The sequence below is a fragment of the Ranitomeya imitator genome, chromosome 1, assembly GCF_032444005.1.
Source record: "Ranitomeya imitator isolate aRanImi1 chromosome 1, aRanImi1.pri, whole genome shotgun sequence".
Classification (NCBI taxonomy): domain Eukaryota; kingdom Metazoa; phylum Chordata; class Amphibia; order Anura; family Dendrobatidae; genus Ranitomeya; species Ranitomeya imitator.
Genome location: NC_091282.1, coordinates 117,190,287 through 117,206,466, shown reverse-complemented (window position 1 = coordinate 117,206,466; position 16,180 = coordinate 117,190,287). Strand labels below are relative to the sequence as shown.

General features: G+C 43.9%; 1 protein-coding gene across 1 annotated transcript in view; it reads right to left on the bottom strand.

Annotated features, from left to right (window-relative positions):
• The window catches only part of LOC138657637 (proteinase-activated receptor 1-like), a 43,530-nt gene extending 28,609 nt beyond the window's left edge, over positions 1–14,921 (bottom strand). The window contains exon 1 of the mRNA XM_069745369.1: positions 14,800–14,921. Coding sequence (XP_069601470.1) covers positions 14,800–14,884 — 85 coding nt within the window. The 5' untranslated portion in view covers positions 14,885–14,921. The remainder of the gene's footprint in view (positions 1–14,799) is intronic.
• Positions 14,922–16,180: the final 1,259 nt, after the last annotated feature.

Here is a 16,180-nt window from a genome sequence, read left to right as displayed (position 1 = left end):
TATTCTTTGTTGTTTTCCTTCATGTAGAATGAACCTACAAGGAAAGAAAGGGTTTATTTTAATTCCGATATTTTGGTCCCATTGACTTGCATTGGGATCGAGTATCGGTATCGGCGATATCCGATATTGTTTGAATATCGGCCGATCCAATCCGATACCGATACTTTCTGATATCGGAAGGTATCGCTCAACACTACTTGTGACTATCCATCTTCCTCTTGATTACATTCCAATGGGGTTCAGGTCTGGAGATTGGGCTGTCCATGACAGGGATTTGATGTGGTGGTCCTTCATCCATACCTTGATTGACCTAGCTGTGTGGCATGGCGCATTGTCCTGCTGGAGAAACCAATCCTCAGAGTTGGTGAACACTGCCTGAGCAGGATAAATCAACTGTTTTTCCAGGATAACCTTGCATGCGGCTTGATTCATACGTCCTTCGCAAAGAACAACCTGCCCAATTCCAGCCTTGCTGAAGCATCCCCAGATCATCACCGATCCTCCACCGAATTTCACAGTGGGTGCAAGACACTGTGACTTGTACGCCTCTCCAGGTCTCCATCTAAACATTAGACGACCAGGTGTTGATCTGGCGATGCTTCAGCATGTGCGAGGAGCCTGGCAAAGCGTCAGAATTGGGGCATCTAATAGATGTGCCTTTTTCTGGGAAACTGCGGGCTGCTTTGTTTAGGCTGGGGGGGGGGGGGGGGGGGGAAGGGTAGTAACCATGGCCTCTTGCTAGCCTGAGAATACCAGCCTCCAGCTGTCTTCTTTAGCAAGGCTGGTTGTTGTCAAAAATAATAATAAAAAATAATTAAAAAAACAGCATTGGGACCCCTCTATTCATGGTAACCAGCCTTGTTGAAGCTGACAGCTGAGGGTTGCAGCCCCCAGCTGTGAGTTTTGTCTGGCTGGTTATCAAAAATACAGGGGGAACCCGCAGAGTTTTTTTTTCTTTTTCAATTATTTATTTACAGCGCAGGAGCTGGCTGATGAATACTCCCATCCGCCGCTCCTACTCTCACTGTTATTAACGGCAGCAGGTGTTGGATGATGAGAGCAGTAGTTCCATCAGCTGACACCAGTGACCGCAGATAAACTTTATACCTCCAATCACAGCTGAGCGCTCACGCTGTCTTTTGACAGCGTGGAAACCGCAGCTCTCTGACCGTCAGGGATGATTTCACTGTACGAGAGAAGAGAAAAAAGACTAGACTAATAATGGTGTGTACATCCACATAGTAAAATATAAGAAAAAACCTTTATTGCACTTCAAGACAAAACAACATTTAATAACATGTAAAATACATATAACATGACCAATAAACCATCACCCCCAAAGAACTAGGCCAGTTAGGCATAGAGTGAAACAAATGAAATAATCAATGTTATATTTATAAAAAGCTCAATAATGGCCCACGTACACTATAATATGGGTCTAGTCAGTAAGCACAAGCAAATATTAGTGGCAAGCCATACAACATCCCAAAAATAATGTGACCATAAAAGTATGTATAGTGAGTACAATACACCCTTTAGCCCTTTCACGACATGCGCCGTACATCTACTGCGCATGCCGTGAATCTCCCTTTGATGTGGGCTCCGGCGGTGAGCCCGCATCAAAGTCGCGACATGTCAGCTGTTTTGTACAGCTGACATGTGCGCGCAATAGCGGCGGGTGAAATCGCTATTCACCTGCCGCTATTAACCTGTTAAATGCCACTGTCAAACACAGACAGCGGCATTTAACTACCGCATCCGGCCGGCCGGGCGGGCGGCCGGAAATGACGTCATCGCCGACCCCCGTCACATGATCGGGGGTCGGCGATGCATCAGGAAGGTAACCATAGAGGTCCTTGAGACCTCTATGGTTATTGATGCAGGCCTGCTGTGAGCGCCCCCCTGTGGTCGGCGCTCACAGCACACCTGCATTTCAGCTACATAGCAGCGATCTGATGATCGCTGTTATGTAGCTGAGCCAATCAAGTGGTGCCAGCTTCTAGCCTCCCATAGAGGCTATCGAAGCATGGCACAAGTAAAAAAAAAAAGTTTTTAAAAATATGAAAAAAATATACAAAATATAAAAGTTTAAATTACCCCCCTTTCGCCCCATCCTAAATAAAACAATAAAAAAAAAATCAAACATACACATATTTGGTATTGCCGCGCTCAGAATCGCCCGATCTATCAATTAAAGAAAAGCATTAACCTGATCGCTAAACGGCGTAGCGAGAAAAAAATCCGAAACGCCAGAATTACGTTTTTTTGGTCGCCACGACATTGCATTAAAATGCAATAACGGGCGATCAAAAGAACATATCTGCGCAAAAATGGTATCATTAAAAACATCAGCTCGGCACGCAAAAAATAAGCCCTCAACCGACCCCAGATCACGAAAAATGGAGACGCTACGGGTATCGGAAAATGGCACTTTTTTTTTTTTTTTTTTTAAGCAAAGTTTGGAATTTTTTTTCACCACTTGGATAAAAAATAAACTAGACATGTTAGGTGTCTATGAACTCGTAATGACCTAGAGAATCATAATACCAGGTTAGTTTTAGCATTTAGTGAACCTAGCAAAAAAGCCAAACAAAAAACAAGTGTGGGATTGCACTTTTTTTGCAATTTCACCGCACTTGGAATTTTTTTCCCGTTTTCTAGTAAAAGACATGGTAAAACCAATGGTGTCGCTCAAAAGTACAACTTGTCCCGCAAAAAATAAGCCTTCACATGACCATATTGATGGAAAATTAAAAAAGTTATGGCTCAGGGAAGGAGGGAAGTGAAAAACGAAAACGCAAAAATGAAAAAGGGCCGCGACTTGAAGGGGTTAGGAGGCCTTAACCTCACCCCCTCTTATCCTTTATTAGGATTCCATGCTCACTTGGCTCCATCTTACAGCCTTTCTCCTCAGTAGTAATGTGGTTTTACCCACTCACATCCCATAGGCTATTGTAGCCCTCTGTTGATCTTTATTCCACCAGGAGTGACCATCCATCAGGTTGTATATTTACCTTTTCCCAGTGTTGCTGCACATTTCATTATTGGACTTTTCTTGTCCTTTCCTCTTTCCAACTATGGTGTTTCATATTGTGGAAATTTATTCCCATACCTTTTAGGATAACACACCAGGGATCTGGGGGTTGGGATGCATTATTATGTGTTTTCCCAATGCGGCACACATGTGACAGCAATCGTGTGCATATATGCTATGTAAGGTGTATTGTATTCACTAGGGTTGAGCGAAGCAGATCGGCACTTTTCAAAAGTCGCCGACTTTTAGCAAAGTCGGGTTTCGTGAAACCCGACCCGATCCCACTCTGGGATCGGGTCGGCGGTCTCTACTTAAAAGTCGGGTTTCGTTTTATATATATATATATATATATATATATATATATATATATATATATATATACCATTGAGACACATATATATATATATATTTATATTAACTTCAGCACGATATAGCAGAAAAGCCGGTAATTCAATTACTGGCTTTTCATTTCTCCTGCCAAAACCCGACATGATTTGAGACATGGTTTACATACAGTAAACCATCTCATATCCCCCTTCTTTTTGCATATTCCACACTACTAATGTTAAATCACGGAAAAAATTGGCGTGGGCTCCTGTTGTGAATTCTGTTGTCGAACTCCCGCCTGTGGTCGTGAATGGTACTTTGGCGAGTTCTGTTCATGGACTCCCTCTGGTGGCTGTGAGTGAAGCTGCTGCTTCTGAGGTTCCTTACACAGGTGACGTGGTTTATCCTTTGGTTGGCTGCTCTATTTAACTCCACTCAGATCGTTACTCCATGCCAGCTGTCAATGTTCCTGCATTGGTTCAGTTCGCTCTTGGATCTTTCTGATGACCTGTCTTCTCCAGTAGAAGCTAAGTTCCTGATAGTTGTTATTTGTTCATTGTTTCCTTGTCCAGCTGGTTATCATGATTTTGTCTTGCTAGCTGGAAGCTCTGGGATGCAGAGTGGCATCTCCGCACCGTTAGTCGGTGCGGAGGTCTTTTTGCACACTCTGCGTGGTCTTTTGTAGTTTTTTGTGCTGACCGCAAAGATACCTTTCCTATCCTCTGTCTGTTTAGTAAGTCTGGCCTCCCTTTGCTGAAACCTGTTTCATTTCTGCGTTTGTGACTTTCATCTTTACTCACAGTCAACATATGTGGGGGGCTGCTTTTTCCTTTGGGGAATTTCTCTGAGGCAAGGTAGGCTTTATTTTGTATCTCTAGGGCTAGCTAGCTCTTAGGCTGTGAAGAAGCGTCTAGGGAGAGTCAGGAACGCTCCACGGCTATTTCTAGTTGTTGTGATAGGATTAGGGCCTGCGGTCAGCAGAGCTCCCACATCCCAGAGCTTGTCCTGTGTGAGTTTAACTAACAGGTCGTGCCGGGTGCTCCTAACCACCAGGTCATAACAGGCTCCCACGCAATTTTCTCCGCCAGAGTAGTAAAGCCAGTGACTGAGGGCAGATATTAATAGCCTAGAGAGGGTCCACGGTTTTTGGCCCCCCTGGCTAAAAATATCTGCCCCCAGCCACCCCAGAAAAGGCACATCTGGAAGATGCGCCTATTCTGGCACTTGGCCACTCTCTTCCCATTCCCGTGTAGCGGTGGGATATGGGGTAATGAAGGGTTAATGTCACCTTGCTATTGTAAGGTGACATTAAGCCAGATTAATAATGGAGAGGGGTCAATTCTGACACCTATCCATTATTAATCCATTTGCATTAAATGGTTAAAAAACACACACACATTATTAAAAAGTATTTTAAAGAAATAAAAACACAGGTTGTTTTAATATTTTATTGTACGCTCAATCCACTCGCTGAAGACCCTCGCTCTGTAACAAATAAAAAAAAATAAACCAACAATATCCATACCTTCCGTAGATCTGTAACGTCCCACGTTGTAAATCCATCTGAAGGGGTTAAAATATTTTACAGCCACAAGCTCTGCTAATGCAGATGTGCTCGTGGCTGTAAACCCCAGTGAATGAAGGTAATGTAGGTCAATGACCTATAGTTACCTTCATTCGCGGTGATGCGCCCCCCTGCTGGATGTCCTCGTATGACCTCGAGCCTGGGAACTTTTCCCATGCTCCAGGGACATCCAGCAGGGGGCGCATCACCGCGAATGAAGGTAACTACAGGTCATTGACCTACATTACCTTCATTCGCTGGGGTTTACAGCCACGAGCAGTGCTGCATTAGCAGAGCTCCTGGCTGTAAAATATTTTAACCCCTTCAGATGGATTTACAACGTGGGACGTTACAGATCTACGGAAGGTATGTACATTGTTGGTTTATTATTTTTTATTTGTTACAGAGCGAGGGTCTTCAGCGAGTGGATTGAGCGTACAATAAAATATTACAACAAACGGTGTGTTTATTTCGTTAAAATACTTTTTAATATTGTGTGTGTTTTTTTTAACTCTTTCATACAATTAGATTAATAATGGATAGGTGTCATAATTGATGCCTCTCTATTATTAATCTGGCTTAATGTCACCTTACAATAGCAAGGTGGCATTAACCCTTCATTACCCCATATCCCACCGCTACACGGGAATGGGAAGAGTGGCCAAGTGCCAGAATAGGCGCATCTTACAGATGTGCCTTTTCTGGGGTGGCTGGGGGCAGGTGTTTTTAGCCAGGGGGGGGCCAATAACCGTGGACCCTCTCCAGGCTATTAATATCTGCCCTCAGTCACTTGCTTTACTACTCTGGCGGAGAAAATTGCGCGGGAGCCCATGCCAATTTTTTCAGCGATTTAACCCTTACATTTAAGAGCTAGAGCGCCGAAATTTTCCATATACACACTACAAACATTAGTAGTGTGGAATATGCAAAAAAAGGGGGATATGAGACGGTTTACTGTATGTAAACCATGTCTCATATCATGTCGGGTTTTGGCAGGAGAAATGAAAAGCTGATAATTGAATTACTGGCTTCTCTGCTATATCGCCCTGAAGGAAATGTAAAAAAAAAAAAAACCCATAGACTTACATTGGGTTTCGAGTTTCGGCAGATCCCCGACCCCGACTTTTCAATAGGATCGGCCGATTTCACTCGACCCGACTTTTGAGAAAGTCGGATTTCGTGAAACCCGACTCGACCCTGAAAAACTAAGTCGCTCAACCCTAGTATTCACTATACATACTTTTGTGGTCACATTATTTTTGGAATGTTGTATGGCTTGCCACTAATATTTGCTTGTGTTTACTGACTTCACTAGACCCATATTATAGTGTACGTGGGCCATTATTGAGCTGTTTATAAATATAACATTGATTATTTCATTTGTTTCACTCTATGCCTAATTGGCCTAGTTCTTTGGGGGTGATGGTTTATTGGTCATATTGTATGTATTTTACATGTTTTTAAATGTTGTTTTGTCTTGAGGTGCAATAAAGGTTTTTTCTTGTATTTTACTATGTGGATGTGCACACCATTATTAGTCTAGTCTTTTTCTCTTCTCTCGTACATATTCAATACCGACTAGGTGCTGCACCCCATTTTTGCAATTTATATCTATACTAGATTGTGGCCCGATTCTAACGCATCGGGTATTCTAGAATATGCATGTCCCCGTAGTATATGGACAATGATGATTCCAGAATTCGCGGCACACTGTGCCCATCGCTGAGTGGTCGAGGCAACCTTTATGACATCATCGTCGCCATGGCAACCATTATGACATCTACATCGATACTGTGCCTGTTGCTGAATCAGAAACGTGAGATGTCTACGTCCTTTATGACATCATCGTTGCTGTGCCCGTTGCTGATTGGTCGAGGCCTGGCGGCCTCGACCAATCAGACGCGGGATTTCTACGTCCTTTATGACATCATCGTCGCTGTGCCAGGCCTCGACCTATCAGAGACGCGGGATTTCTACGTCGATGCTGTGCCGGTCTCTGATTGGTCGAGGCCTGGCGGCCTCGACCAATCAGAGAGCCGGGATTTCCAGGACAGACAGACAGACAGAAAGACAGACAGACAGACGGAAAAACCCTTAGACAATCTATATATATAATTGTCTAAGGGTTTTTCCATCTGTCTGTCTGTCTGTCTTTCTGTTTGTCTGTCTGTCTTTCTGTCTGTCTTTCTGATTCAGCGACGGGCACAGTATCGACGTAGATGTCATAATGGTTGCCATGGCGACGATGATGTCATAAAGGTTGCCTCGATCAATCAGCGACGGACACAGTCTGCCGCGAATTCTGGAATCATCATTGTCCATATACTACGGGGACATGCATATTCTAGAATACCCGATGCGCTAGAATCGGGCCACAATCTAGTCTATATATATAATTGTCTAAGGGTTTTTCCGTCTGTCTGTCTGTCTGTCTGTCCTGGAAATCCCGCGTCTCTGATTGGTCGAGGCCGCCAGGCCTCGACCAATCAGCGACGGGCACAGCGACGATGATGTCATAAAGGACGTAGACATCCCGCGTCTCTGATTCAACGACGGGCACCGTATCAACGTAGATGTCATAATGGTTGCCATGGCGACGATGATGTCATAAAGGTTGCCTCGACCAATCAGCGACGGGCACAGTCTGCCGCGAATTCTGGAATCATCATTGTCCATATACTACGGGGACATGCATATTCTAGAATACCCGATGCGTTAGAATCGGGCCACAGTCTAGTCTATATATATAATTGTCTAAGGGTTTTTCCGTCTGTCTGTCTGTCTGTCCTGGAAATCCCGGCTCTCTGATTGGTCGAGGCCGCCAGGCCTCGACCAATCAGAGACCGGCACAGCGACGATGATGTCATAAAGGACGTAGATATCCCGCGTCTGGCGGCCTCGACCAATCAGCAACGGGCACAGTATCGACGTAGATGTCATTAATGGTTGCCATGGTGACGATGATGTCATAAAGGTTGCCTCGACCAATCAGCGACGGGCACAGTCTGCCGCGAATTCTGGAATCATCATTGTCCATATATTACAGGGACATGCATATTCTAGAATACCCGATGCATTAGAATCGGGCCACAATCTAGTTATATATATCTATATATATAATTGTCTAAGGGTTTTTCCGTCTGTCTGTCTTTCTGTCTGTCTGTCTGTCTGTCTTTCTGTCTGTCTGTCTGTCCTGGAAATCCCGCCTCTCTGATTGGTCGAGGCCGCCAGGCCTCGACCAATCCGCAACGGGCACAGCGACGATCATGTCATAAAGGACGTAGAAATCCCACGTTTCTGATTCAGCGAAGGGCACAGCATCGACGTAGAGATCTCGCATCTCTGATTGGTCGAGGCCGCCAGGCCTCGACCAATCAGCGACGAGCACAGCGACGATGATGTCATAAAGGACGTAGATATCCTGCGTCTCTGATTGGTCGAGGCAGCCAGGCCTCGACCAATCCGCAACGGGCACAGCGACGATCATGTCATAAAGGACGTAGAAATCCCATGTTTCTGATTCAGCGACGTAGATGTCATAATGGTTGCCATGGCGACGATGATGTCATAAAGGTTGCCTCGACCAATCAGCGACGGGCACAGTCTGCCGCGAATTCTGGAATCATCATTGTCGATATACTACGGAGACATGCATATTCTAGAATACCCGATGCGTTAGTCTAAGGGTTTTTCCGTCTGTCTGTCTGTCTGTCTTTCTGTCTGTCTGTCTGTCTGTCCTGGAAATCCCGCGTCTCTGATTGGTCGAGGCCGCCAGGCCTCGACCAATCAGCGACGGGCACAGCGACGACGATGTCATAAAGGACGTAGACATCCCGCGTCTGATTGGTCGAGGCCGCCAGACCTCGACCAATCAGCAACGGGCACAGTATCGACGTAGATGTCATAATGGTTGCCATGGCGACGATGATGTCATAAAGGTTGCCTCGACCAATCAGCGACGGGCACAGTCTGCCGCGAATTCTGGAATCATCATTGTCCATATACTACGGGGACATGCATATTCTAGAATACCCGATGCGTTAGAATTGGGTCACAATCTAGTGATGATATATTTGTGGTAGCAGTGCACCCCTTATTCCTCTTGGATGATTTCACTGCTGATCAGAAGTGGTGTTTGCCGACAAACTCCTGGTGTTCGGGCAGCCGAACCCAAACAGTAACAGACTTTACTGTTCGGGTTTGCCCATCTCTATTCTCAAACAACAGTGACTACAACAGTGAGATGTATGTTGCTAATATGTTTTTCTATTGGGCCTAGGTCACCTACATAACTATTTAATTAGTTCAGTTTGCATTTTGTGGGTGACAGACTCCTTTTAAACGAAAGTTTGGGATGCTGAAATAAGCTTTCTAGGAAAGCATTGTGACAACCAATTTTCAACCAATAAAATACTATTTGACATTAATTCTGCTATTTAAAAAAAAAAAATCAGCATCACTTCCTCTCTTTTACTCTTTCTGATTGTGCCTATAGCTCACATCTGGCACATGCGCACATTTAAAGAGGTTGTCCACTACTTTAACTTTGACCTATCCTTCGGTTGGGTAATCGATGTCTGATCGGTGGAGGTGTGACACCTGCCTCCCACACCTATCAGCTGTTCTCAGTGCCGGCAGACAGAGGTGCTCAGTTAGGCTACGTTCACATTTGCGTTGTGCGGGGCTGCGTCGGCGACGCAACGCACAACGCAAACAAAAACGCATGCAAAACGCGTTGTTTTGTGACGCATGCGTCCTTTTTTGGCATGATTTTGGACGCAAAAAAATGCAACTTGCTGCGTCCTCTGCGCCCTGACGCTTGCGCCAAAAAAGACGCATGCGTCACAAAACTCAAGACAACGCATGTCCATGTGCCCCCATGTTAAATATAGGGGCGCATGACGCATGCGTCGCCGCGGCTGCGCCCGACGCAGCCCCGCAAAACGCTAATGTGAACGTACCCTTAAGGAGCTACTCTGTCTACTGATACTGGCATTGGCCGGGTATTGCACATCCGCCCCCTATTGATTTTAATAGCATCATGAAGAGGCTGGTGCATGTTGGCATGAGCTAGTCGCAAGGAGCTATATATCAGCACTTGTACAAATGCTAACGGCAATTACATAGTGGTTGACCCCTTTTTAACACTTTCACTTTCACTAGTACATGCATTAAAACAAACTGGAATAACCAAACATAGTTGCATGATTCAAGTATAAAAAAACAACAAGAAAAGGAGCCATGCAAATAGGGCGCACACCCAAAAGAATACAGGCTAAATAGCAAAAAATGCAAAGATAATTTATTAAGGAAAGAGACAAATGCACAAACATAAAAACATATTAAAATACAGCAACCACACTACTGGTCCCAAGATACTCATATACAAACGGCCCAAAATAGATGATGTTAAACGACAACAGTAAAGACATGCCACAATTGGATTGTTACAGCATAGAAGTATATGTATAAATATATACACATACCATTCCCAAAACGGTGTATGGTAAAGACCTATAGTATGGAAAATAAAAAAAACCTAATTCTTATATAGGTAAGGTATAGCTCAATATTTCAAATAGCCAAAATATAACACTATCTACGTATGTATGAGCATATATGAGCATAGAGAGTCTGGGCGTCCCCAGACAACCTTATAATAGATAAAGTGCCCTAATGTAGAAAGAGAGGCTAATACCACCACTGGGGCCCCAATAAGCACATAGGACAACAATACCAATAAAGTAAGGTGTTAACCAGGTAAAAGGATGCGAGAGGCAAAATAGCCTGGTGGGAAAATAGAGCCACCCAGGCTTAGAGAAAGCACCCACAAAGATGGAAGTGTGTGGCACAATGATAAATAAGATACAGGAGTTAAGGATAAATACCCAAAAAAGATCATCCAGTCTGTGGCATAGGTCGTCGACAGTCAGAGTTCAAAGGTAAGGGAGGGCGAACCCAGGATGCAGAGAGTGTGGGGAGAGCCCACCTCTTAGCGGTTTCACGCCCTCTTGAACTCTCTCTTCAAAGTTCTTTTCAACTTTCCCTCACGGTACTTGTCCGCTATCGGTCTTGTGCCGGTATTTAGCCTTAGATGGAGTTTACCACCCGCTTTGGGCTGCATTCACAAACAACCCGACTCCGGGGAGACCGGGTCCCGCCGCGCCGGGGGCCGCTACCGGCCTACCACCGTCCGCGGGCTGGGGCCACTATTAGAAGGACTCGGGCCCCCGAGCGACATCGGGGTGGTCCGGTCTCCTGTACGTCACATTTCCCGACGCCCGCTGGGCGGACCGGGATTCAGCACTGGGCTCTTCCCTCTTCACTCGCCGTTACTGAGGGAATCCTGGTTAGTTTCTTTTCCTCCGCTTAGTAATATGCTTAAATTCAGCGGGTCGCCACGTCTGATCTGAGGTCTTTGAACAAACTGGAATAACCAAACACAGTTGCATGATTCAAGTATAGGCTGCCATGGTAAAAAAACAACAACATGTATATATATTTATGGGACCCTCCCTGGTCTGAGACCTATGCTAATTGCCAGAACAAGGAACTTTTATCCGTTACAATGGTGTGTCAGTGTGCATGTTCCACCTGGGCTCCATTTACTTCTCATGGTGTTGCCTTGAGCATCATAGAGGAAGATGGCCTGGTAGTTGGGCGTCCCACACTGCATCGTCTTAATACTGGCATTAAAGTTCCCTGATCTGCAGATAGGTGCTGGCCCCAACAGTGGGACAGCCGCTAATCAGTAAGTTAGCACTTAACCTGCCAATAGGTGATAACTTGTTTTTTTACTGGACAACCCCTTCAATTAAGTAACTAAAGGCAACTTCTGCGTTCGCCCACAACTGAAGCTTCTGCTGATTTTAGCACTGTGGATCAGAGAGCTTTGTTTGCTCAGCCTTTGCTCAGTGATCCACAATTTGCAAATACTGTAAGTTGGGAAAACGTTGCTAAGTGACTTTGATGATTTATGGGTAAAAGCTTTGTAAACCACATTCCCAGAGAAGCGAGGGAAAGTACAAAGAGGTGGAGGAAGGTTTGCTGCTAATGGACTTTAGAAGTCACATTGTCAAATAACAAAGGATCATCTTATTTTCTAACCATTATTATTGCGTACCATCGGCAATGTGCTGTTGCTCGGTAGTGATATCCCCTTTTTTTGTTAGATTTGCCTCAGTAATATGTTTGCAACAGCTCTCCGACACGTGACAAATTTGTGTGAGATCTCACAGAGATGCAAGTAATTAATGACGTCACAGCTTATGATTATATGATAGATGCCGCCTCATGGCAATTAATGTCTAATTCAGTAGTGGTTTAGATGTGTGAGGTGCAGCTGTGAGAAGTGAATGTTTTCATTTTCTCTTTGCCGGTAAAATGGTAACATTGCTAGGTCAAAGGGTGGCATAGGACATCATTGTCCTGTGATGTCATGCCTCTGTAATGTACAGAAAGCATAAGCGCACCTGTTTTCATGACAGTGAAGATGAGGCATGCACAGGAGGTGGAGACAAGCAAAGGAGGGGAAAGTGTTCCATACAGCAATCTAGCAAGTGGGGGTGAGTAGGATTTACCAATATGGTGTATCACCCAGGATTTAGAGAGTTAGGGGAAGCTGTAACCTATTCTTGACTCTGAAGAAATTATCCACTAGATAAGTGAAGATTAGCTGCCCAAGTGGGATGACAATTAGCCCCATTAGAGGAGTATGAAGGCTGATGCCTTAATGTGAAGGGGAGTGCGGCACCAAAGACATCTACAAGACTGGTATCTTTGTGTGAGGAACTGTTGCATTTCTGAACCATCATGTGTATACACCTGCAATCTTTCAACCATTCATGAGTGGGGAATTGCATGGATATCAACGTCCACTACATTCTGCATTGCACGGTATTTAAAGGGATACGTCACCAACCATCTATTTAAGCATCTCCTACAGGTGCACAAATCTTGCTCACACGATCAAGAAACATAATTAATTATGCAATTAAGTCACATGACATGTTAAGACATTGTTATTGTGTTTATCCAATCTGCTATTTCATCAAGAGGGTTATTTCGGTAAATTAGATCTTTTTTGTTACATAGGTTTTTTTTTTGTTGCAATCAATGTGGATGTACTGTTTGTGCTTTTAATGTCCAGCTTTCCCCCCAAAAAAGATATTGAAAATGAGGGGCATGATGATGACCAACAAAGAACATAAAAATATCACAACCAATGGTAATAGCAATGACATGGTTGGAATTTCGCGATTGTCACCAATAACTTTGTTTCTGACTCAGGTGACTTTGAGTTCACTTAAAAAATCATGATAGTGTTCACAGGCAACAAGTATTGCTGTCTAGGGTAAGTTCACACTAGGAGTTTTTGTTTTTGGCAGCAAAACCTGATCTCTTGGCAGGAAAGAAGCTGCAGAGAAAAAGCATGCTTACTTGGTTTTTCTTGCATTTTTGCGCAGGTTTTGGCATGCTAGATTTGTTTCTTGTGCATGCTGATAAAAGTTTACTGTTGAAAAAAAAAGTTGTATTCCGTAGAATCAGGTTTTGGCACAAAAAAATGCAGCAAAACATGATACCTGTGTTTTTTGTGCGTTTTTTCAGCGTTTTTTTTCACCACCCATTCAAGTCAATGGGTGAAAAACGCTGAAAGACACTGAAAGTGACATGCTCTATGTCCAAAAAAAATGCAAAGCACAAAATACTGTTGATAAAAAAACAAGCCATGTGCAAGAGATTTCTGAAACGTCATAGACATGGCTGGTACTGTAAAACACTGCTGAAAATTAGCATAAAAAAGCATAAAAATGCAGCAAAAACATCTAGTGTAAACTTAGCCTAACCATAGCTAAAAAATATTATATTTTAATCAAAAACATCAATCAGCTATCTGGGACAGGTGGGATTTCTGTAGTGGGACCCCCCATTGTTAGACATCTATTGTCTTTCATATGGATAGGTTATAAATTTGCGGAAAGCCTTTTAAGAACATACCCACTAAACAACAGCAGTAACAAACTATAACTTTTAGCTTTTCAATCTTATAGCTGGCAATGCACATGATATAGGTGTTGAATGGTCTCTTTTGAGAGTTCTTGTTTTTTCCATGAGGAAGAGGAGAAAATCACTTCCAGAAACCTAGCTTCAGCTTATCTCTCCCAAAAACAAAAGGATCGGCCATTGAAATTCCAATGGACCGATCCTTCACAACCCAACACTATCTGTCGGGGGAGAATTGGGAGGTCCACACATTAAATGGTCTTCTGGTCCTGTCAGAATTAGTAAGTTCAGCTGATTTTCATCTAATAAGTATATGTGGGGGGAATCTTAATTTACAAATATAAGCTAACACTCCCCAAAGAACAAAGTTGTAGTCACTAGCGGCAAACAGTATACAAATTTCTGAGACATAGTATAAAAACCCCTCAACTTATGCTGAATTTATTGCTTTGGGCAATTGTGTAGCTTTTCCTTTTGGACGAATGCTGCCATAAGCTTTTTTGCTATATAAAACATATAGATATTTAGGAAGACAATTATACAGCTGCACTTAAATCATGTTACAACATATGGTAAAATAAAGTGCTATACATTAAGAGAGAAACTCTGACTTAGGGCTCATACCCACTTGCGTGAAATACGGCCGAGTCTCGCAGGTTAATACCCGGCTCTGGCGCCGGCACTTGGGAGCGGAGCGTGCAGCTCCATGTATTGCTGTGTGGCCGCACGCTCCGCTCCGGAGTGCCGGTGGCAGAGCCGGGTGTTACCATGCAAGACTCGGCCGTATTTCACACAAGTGAGTATGAGCCCTATATCTGAACATTCAATTGTGCAGATAAAATGAGCTGCACAATGTTATTTTATGCCTTACCTGGTGATGGATCATCACAAATCACAGCACAGAAGATGCTGAATGCACCAAGAAGAGAAGGTAGTAACAGTGATGTGGTCTTCATGACTGTATGAGTAAGCCCTATACAGCGTGCAGACAGCGAGAGCAGGGCAGTGAATGTTACAGTACTGATGGTGTCAGGCTGCTTCTCACAGGCAGGGGTGTAACCTTCCTGTTCAATAGGGTAGGTGGTAGGTGGGCGGGGGGGTTCAAAATGTAAATTACCAAGTACATCAACACTCCACAACTTTTCATCATTCTGCTTATCTGGAATGTCAATATCATATAGTATGAGAGTGAGGACTATGTAGGATTTTGTCCAAAAACGTTTAAGACTTGTCAATGTATTAATTTATAAAACACAACCCTTCTTTCTGCCTACAGATTCTAGTTGTTAGGATATGTTTCCAGGTTCAGGAAGCGCTGCGGGTATGACATCTGCAGCATCCAACCTGCAGCGGCCAGATGTTACAGCATAATGGATGGGAATTGAAGAAATCCCATCTAAACTATGCGTGCAGGGCCACCTCCGGCTTCCCTGCGTAAACGGACATGCGGCACGTCTTTCCAGACCGCAGCATGTCAATTTATCTTGCGGATAAATATCACCGTCCAATGTATTGGGCACGTTGATTCCGCACGGTTCAATGAACACATGTGGAATCACCTGCGTTCAAGAGCCAGCAGCGCTTTGGGTGAAGAGGACATGTGCTACGACCAAAGTGCTGCCTAATACTGAACGTGGAAACATAACCTTACTGTGTTAAATGTTGCCCCGCCTCACTATAAAGCTGGTGGAGGCATTATCGTTGTAATTCTCTGTTCCCAGGGTTAACGTGCATGTTTGAATTTTGCTTTCTTCAAGATGGCGGAAATTAATAATAATAATAATAATAATAATAATTTTATTTCTATAGCGCCAACACATTCCACAGCACATTACGTTTTAGAGGGGACTTGTACAGACAATAGACATTACAGCATAACAATAATCACATAGATCAAACCAGATACCAAGAGGAATGAGGGCCCTGCTCGCAAGCTTACAATCTATAAGATTGCTGCATACCATTTAAATTTTGGAAATAAGTATTAAGTACAAATTATTCCTACCAAGGTATGCTGGCAACAGATGCCTCTTGTACATTAGAGGGCAACCTAATTCTTAGGCCAGAGTCACACTAGCGAGGAATACGGATGAGTGCTATGCGAGAAAATATCACATAGCACTCGGACCAGTATTAATCTATGGGGCAGCTCCCATCATCCTTTTTTTTTCTCGGCCATATTATACGTGCCGAGACTCACCAATGCAAGTCAATAAGTGTGAGAAAAAAGTCGCACAGCACTCGCACCATGC